Genomic DNA, 7,406 nt, shown 5'->3' with positions numbered 1-7,406 from the left:
GCAAAATACTTTATGAAAATCCTGTTTCTCTCCCTTTTCTTCTTTGCCTTTCACTGTTCTGTTCTTGGCCCATCCTTGATTTCCGCATCATCACTGTTTATTCTTCCTGCCTCTTTTACATTGACCTCTTCACCTTCCTGATGGTGCAGGCATCTGAGCAGGACAACACTGCAGTCAGGACAGGCAGGAGCAGCACACTGCCTTTATGGATTCAGCAGTCCTGAAGAGCATACAGGAGGTGACCTGCCCCATCTGCCTGGAGCTCCTGAAGGAACCTGTGAGCGCAGACTGTGGCCACAGCTTCTGCCAGGCTTGTATCACATTGAACTATGAGTCCACCAAAGACCAAGAGGGGAAGGGCAGCTGCCCTGTGTGCCGAGTCAGTTACCAGTTTGAGGATCTGAGGCCTATTCGGCATGTGGCCAACATTGTGGAGACTCTCAAGGCGGTCATGCTGAGTCCAGAGGAGAAGCAGACAGTCTACCACTACTGTGCACGCCATGGAGAGAAACTCAAGCTCTTCTGTGAGAAGGACAGGAAGGTCATTTGCTGGCTTTGTGAGCGATCTCAGGAGCACCGTGGTCACCAAACGTTTTTCATTGAAGAGGTGGTCCAGGAGTACAAGGTAAGAAATGAGATGCAGCTAGAAAACAGTATAGACTAGAACCTCATGGGAAGCCTGTACTTTGTGTGAGAATTCAGTACTCTTGCGTTCATGGAATTGAGTCCTGTGATTTCATTCCATCCTCTGTTGCCTTCCCAGGTCTAACAGAACATATGTATGCAACCACATAACTGTAAGACAATATACTAAAACTGTAGGACAAGAGCAAATATTTCTATAGCTTTCCCTATAATGTTGAGATGTTGAGATTTGATGTCCAAGAAAGGCTCTGATTAGTACTTAAGTGTAAGCATAAATGATATTGGTTGAGATTTAAGCCCAGATCATGTTCCTCTATTAGGATTTTTTAAAAATAGGAGTTCAGGCCCACCCACTGTATCTTGATTCCCTTGCAGACTGAGCAGCTCAACTCTGCCTCCTCATCTTGTCCCCCTTCCTGCCTTGGACCCAGGCCATTCCTGATCTCCTGCCTCAGATCTCTGAATTCCCTTCTCAGTCCAGACCTGCCCACTTCTTCCTGATCCCTTGCACCCAGACTAGGTCAGTTCTCCAGCTTTGTATGTTAGACCCTCCACAGTCTGTCCTCCCCCATCTTACCCTTGGTCCCCCTCCTGATCTGCCTACCACAGACTCACCTACTACTCAGACCAGCCTATAACCCTGCAAGAACCTGAAGCATACACCAACTAACTTCTCATGCCTAGCAAAAAGCAACCAAGCTACATCAACAATATAAAAAGAAACAAAATTCAACTAAATGAAGGAGGAATAAAATTTCCTATTGGACACACAACCACCAAAATACAACCACATGCTGAAAGAGCAACACAGAAATACAAATAATATGAAAAACCAAGAGAATGTGTCCCCAACAAAACCCACCAGTCCTAAAGAAGTATACAACAATGAGAATCACCCTGAGGGACCCCCATCACACAAAATTTTAAAAAGCAATCATAAACATTAAGAACTTAAAGAAAATACAGACAACCAACTCAAAGAACGCAAAGAGGATAGGCATAAACTTGAGATGGAAGCTCAAGAGAATACAAGTATGGGGGTGAATAAAATAACAAATACAATTCAGGACTTGAAAAAGGAATTCACAAAAGAGCTAGAAATAATGAAAAAAACCCAAGCTGAAATGAAGACGGAATTGAAAAACTCAGTAAGTCAACTTGAAACAATGGGAGAAATCCTCACAAGCAAAATGAATGAAACAAAAAACAGAATATCAAGACTGGATGACAAAGTTGAAGAACTGGACTACTTAAGCAAAGACAATAAAAAAAAATTAAATCACAGGAATTGAATATGCAGGAAATGAGAAGCACTGTAAAAAAAAAAAGTTAAATAACATAGACAGAGCCTTAGCCCAGTTAACTAAAAGAAAGAAAGAGCAAATCCAAATTAACAAAATCAGAGATGAAAGGGGAAACAACACAACAGACACTAAAAAATCCAGAACATGGTAAGGGAAGACTTTAAAAATCTACAGTCCATTAAATTCAAAAATTTAAAACAAAACTTCTAAGTTAAGCAAAGAAGAGATTAACAGCTTTAACAGACCCATAACAAATAAGGATATTGAACCAGATACAAAACCTCCCAACCAAAAAGAACCCAGACCCAGATGAATTCACAGCAGAACTCTACCAGACATTCAAAGATGATCTATAACCAATACTGGTTAAATTATTCAAAAAGATAGAAACAGCAGGAGAATTCCCAAACTCCTTCTATGAAGCCAGTATCAATCTAACACCAAAATCAGGTAAAGACACAACAAAAAAAGAAAACTATAGGCCCATGTATTAGTCACTTTTCTGTTTACTGTGATAGAAACACTGACCCAGGAAATTTATAGAAGGAAGGGTTTATTTGAGCTTATGGTTCCAGGGGAATTATAGTCCGTCATGACAGGGAGGCATGGTGGCTGGAAGTGGCTGGAACAGGAGCAACAGAAGTGAAGCTCTCACATCATCACACAGGCACAGGAAGCAAGAGAGCGACTGGAGATCCTGCAAGGCTTAAGAACTATCTGAGCCCACCCCCAGTTATGTGCTTCCTCCAGGATAGCCACACCTTCTAAAAACCTCCCAAAACAGCACCATAATCTGGGGACAAAATGTCCAAACACTTGGAGCCTATGGGGGACATTTTCATCCAAACTATCACATCCTACCCCCTGGCCCCCATAGGCTCATGACCATAAAAAATGCAAAATGCATTTAGTCCAACTTTAAAAGTCCCCATAGTCTTTATCAGTCTCAATACTATTTAAAAGTCCACAGTCCAGTCTTTTCTGAGACCCAGGTAGATATCTTAACTGTAAGCCTCCATAAAATCAAAAGACAAATTACATACTCCCAACATACAGTGGAACCAAATACACATTACCATTCCAAAAGGGAGGAATAGAAGCACAGTAAGGAAATACCAGATGCATAGTAAGGAAATACTGGACCAAAACAAGACTGAAAACTAGCAGGGCAAAAACCAAATCCAGTGTCTCCATGTCCAGCTTCTGGGACTTTACTTCCAAAGGGCTTAGATGGCTCAGCCTCTCTAGCTTTGCTGTGTGCAACACACATCTCCTCTTGTACTGGTCCCACTCCCTGTGTGCAGGTCTTCTTGGCAGATGCCTCACAGCTCTGGCATCATGAACTTCTTGGGGTTCTCCACTGCCAACCAGGCTTCACCTTCACAGGTTCACGCAATGGCCTAGGCAGGGGAATCCCAGCTTCACGCTGCCTGGCTTCCGAGGCTCTCTGAAACCACAGAGGAAGAACTGATGACCCCGTCACTCTTGCATCTTTCATGCCTCTAAAGCCAGTGCCAGGTGAACAACACTGCCAAGTTTGAATGCAAGTTTGGGATGGACTCCAGCCTGCTTTATCCATTTTAGAAGCTTTTCTCTTCCGTGGCCCCTGCAGCATTTTCCTTTCACAAGTTAGAGGTTTAACTGGGTGTGGACTTGCCCTGGAGGCATTCTCCCCATTGTTTAAGTTTGAATCTCTAGGTCCCTCCTTAATCACTTTAATCTCCTTAATCACTTTAATCTCTTTATCAATGGGATCCTCTCCATCATATGCCAGGGCTCCAACATTTATCTTCCTAATGCTTTTGTTCAATTCAAACTGTATATCTTTCTGTCCCATTTGCTGTCTTTCACTGGAGATCTGCATAATATTCACCATTAATATCCATGCCACCATTTCTACATTAGGCTGTCTTGAAATTTCTTCCACCAAAGAAATTAGTCCATTACATTTCAACTTAGTTAGCCTCAGGCAAGCTTCTTGGCTGTGGGCAGACTCCAGCTAGACTCTTGTATAGAATATCCCAATTGCTGCTTAAGTCCTTATTTCCCTCTGTAACTACACTGTTCTCAGCACTACTTTCTTCCAGGCCCCTACTAGAATGGCCTGTTAAGTTCCTCTTACAGCAGTCAACTGCTTTTCTAGCCCAACCTTCCAAAGTCTTCCACAGTCCTCCAAAACCCCACATGGTCAGGTTCTTCACAGTCAACAGCTCACTCTCTGGTACCAATTACTATATTAGTCACTTTTCTGTTGCTGTGACAGAAACACTGACCCAAGAAATTTATAGAAGGAAGGGTTTATTTGAGCTTACAGTTCCAAGGGAATTACAGTCTGTCATGATAGGGAAGCATGGTGGCTGGAGGTGGCTAGAACAGGAGCAGCAGAAGTGAAGCTCTCACATCATCACGCAGGCACAAGAAGCAAGAGACTGACTAGAGGTCTGCCAAGGCTTAAGAACCCTGTAAGCCAACCCCCAGTGATATGATTCCTCCAGGATAGCCACACCTTCTAAAACCTCCCAAAACAGCACCATCATCTGGGGATAAAATGTCCAAACACTTGGAGCCTATGGGGGACATTTTCATTCAAAGCATCACAGCCTATATCCTTAATAACAATAGGTACAAAGATTTTCAACAAAATACTCGCTAACTGCTTATAGACACACATCCAAAAATCTGATCAAGTTGGCATTACTGTAGAGATGCAGGAATGGTACAGTATACATAAGTCAATAAATGTAATAAATCTTATAAGTGAACTTAAAGACCATGACCACAGGGTCTTCTCAATAGAGGTAGAAAAGGCCTTTGACAAAATCCAACATGCATTCATGTTAAAAGTCCTAGAAGGAACTGAACTGGAGGGACCATACCTCAACATAATTAAGGTTATATACAACAGCCAGCATCATTCTAAATGGGGAAAAACTGGAAGCATTCCTATGAAAATCAGGAACCACACAAGGCTGTCCACTGTCTCCACTCCTTTTCAATAGAGTGCTTGAAACCCTTGCAAGAGCAAGAAGACAAGAGAAGGAAATTAAAGGAGTACTAATTGTAGAAGAAGATGTCAAATTATCACTATTTAAAGATGATATGCGATCCCAAAAATTCCACCAGGAAAATACTAGAAATGATTTATACTTTCAGTAAAGTGGCAGGTTAGAAAATCAACTTACAAAAATCAGTAGCCTTTCTTTGCACCAATAACAGTCAATCTAAGAGAGAATTCATGGAAAACCTCCCATTCACAGTAGCCCCCCACCATTAAAATTTTGAGAATAAACCTAACCAAAGACATTAAAGATCTCTACAACGGAAATTTTAACAACTTTAAAATTTTTTATATATCTTTTTTTTCACATATATGAGTGTATTTCCTGCATGTAGATAAATGTACCTGTGCCCTGCAGTGTCCATGGAGATCAGAGGTGGGCATCATATCCTCTGGAAATGGAGTTATGGATGGTTGTTAGCCTTCATGTGAGTGCTGGGATTTGTACCTGGGACCTCTGCAAAAGTAACCAGTGCTTTTAACCACTGAACAATCTGTTCAATCCTCAGAAAATTTTTAATCTTTAAATAAGAGATAGAGGAAGACACCAGGAGATGCAAGGACCTACCATGTTCATGAACTGGTAGAATTAATATTGTGAAAAAGGATGATCCTACCAAAAGCAAATTATAGATCCAATGAAATGCCAATCAAAATCTCCATGACATTCTTCACAGAGATAGAAAAACCCATCTTAAAATTCATATGGATTCACAAAAGATCCTGGGTAGTCAAAGTAACCTTGGACAAAAAGAGCAATACTGGGGGATCACCATACCAGATCTCAAACTATATTACAGAGCTATAGTCATAAAAAAATAGCATGGTACTTGCACAAAATCAGACACGTAGATCAATAGCAGACCCAAACATGATTGTATGCAATTACAGCCACCTAATATTTGTCAAAGGTGCCAAGAACACAAAATGGAGGAAAGAGAGTATCTTCAATAAATAGATTTCCACCTGAAGAATGAAATTGGAATTGGACCCTTATCTTTTACCCTGTACAAAAGTCAACTTCAAATGGATCAAAGATTGCAATATAAAACCTGAAACTCTGAAACTGCTAGAAGAAAACATAGGCAGTACTCTACAAGATATAGGTGTGGGAAAGGACTTTCTAAATCAAACATTAGTTGCTCAGGCATTAAAGGTCAACAGTCCACAAGTGGGACCTCATTAAGCCACAGAGCTATAGAGCTTCTTTAAGGAAAAAAACAAAAACAAAAACAAAAAAAACAAAGTAGAGGAAGCATACTGAGTAAGAGAAAATATTCAACTACTATACATGCAACAGAGGATCAATATCCAGAATATACAAAGAACTCAAAAAACAGAGAAACAAGAAAATAAAAGAAGATGGAACAAGGACCTAAACAGAGAGTTCTCAAACAAAGAAACAAAAATGGTTAAGAAACACCTTAAAAAGTGGTCAACATTCATAATAATTAGAGAAATGCAGATCAAAGATGTGCATCCTACCCCAGTCAGACTGGCTAAGATCAAGAGAACAAATGATACCAAATGCTGGCAAAGATGTGTAGAAAGGGAAACACTCATTCACTGCTAGTGGGAATATGAACTTGTGCAATCACTATGGAAAGCAGTGTGGAGAACTCTTAAAAACTAAAAATTAATCTACCATATGATCCACTTATGCCACTCCTTGGCATACACCCAAAGGACTCACCCTGTGCATCAGTATTTGTTGCAGCTCTTTTTACAATAGCTGAGAAATAAAAACAATCTAATGTCATTCACTTAATGAATAAATAATGAAAATGCAGCACATTTACACAGTAGACTTGTACTCAGCAGTAAGAAAAGATGAAATGTGCAGGCAAATGGATGGAGCTAGAAACTGTTATATTAAGTGAAGTAACAGATCCAGAAAATTAAGCGACATATGTTCTCCCTCATTTGCAGATTGTAGCACTATTCCATTATACACGAGTATATAGTCTGCTCTAACAGCAAGAGACCAGAAAATGGAAAGGAAGTACAGAGGTAAAGGGAAAGAGCGAGCCTGAAAGGGGGAAGTATGAAACAGATGTTAACAAGAAGGAAATGGAGAAAATATGAGTACTCAACTGGAAAGGGAGGAGGAAAAGACACACAAGGAACCAGGGAAGTAAAGGGGAAGAAGGAACTGAAGAAAGGGGAATAGTAAGAGGCAGATATTATCAAGGAGAAAAGGGGAAGATGAGGGGCACTTAAACTGAGGAGGGGGGAAGTGGATAGATGGGAGAGAGAGAGAGAGAGGGAGAGAGAGTTTAGATGGTGTAAAAATTCAGAAAGAACCTCAAATGACCTTAAGAGTAAAAGTAAACTGGTTTATCTGGGCCAACTGTATGGCCTTAAACACCCAAAAGGAAAGTATAACCAAAGATTAAAGG

The 7,406-nt window shown here is 40.6% G+C and overlaps 1 protein-coding gene across 1 annotated transcript in view; it reads left to right on the top strand.

Annotated features, from left to right (window-relative positions):
* Positions 1–202: 202 nt before the first annotated feature.
* Positions 203–7,406, top strand: part of LOC103732123 (tripartite motif-containing protein 30A-like) — a 50,909-nt gene continuing 43,705 nt past the window's right edge. Inside the window, 1 exon segment of the mRNA XM_029562279.1 lies at positions 203–625. Coding sequence (XP_029418139.1) covers positions 206–625 — 420 coding nt within the window. The 5' untranslated portion in view covers positions 203–205.

This window comes from Nannospalax galili, unplaced genomic scaffold, assembly GCF_000622305.1.
Source record: "Nannospalax galili isolate Female #2095 unplaced genomic scaffold, S.galili_v1.0 scaffold635, whole genome shotgun sequence".
Taxonomy (NCBI): domain Eukaryota; kingdom Metazoa; phylum Chordata; class Mammalia; order Rodentia; family Spalacidae; genus Nannospalax; species Nannospalax galili.
This window is presented reverse-complemented; position numbering and strand designations above follow the sequence as displayed.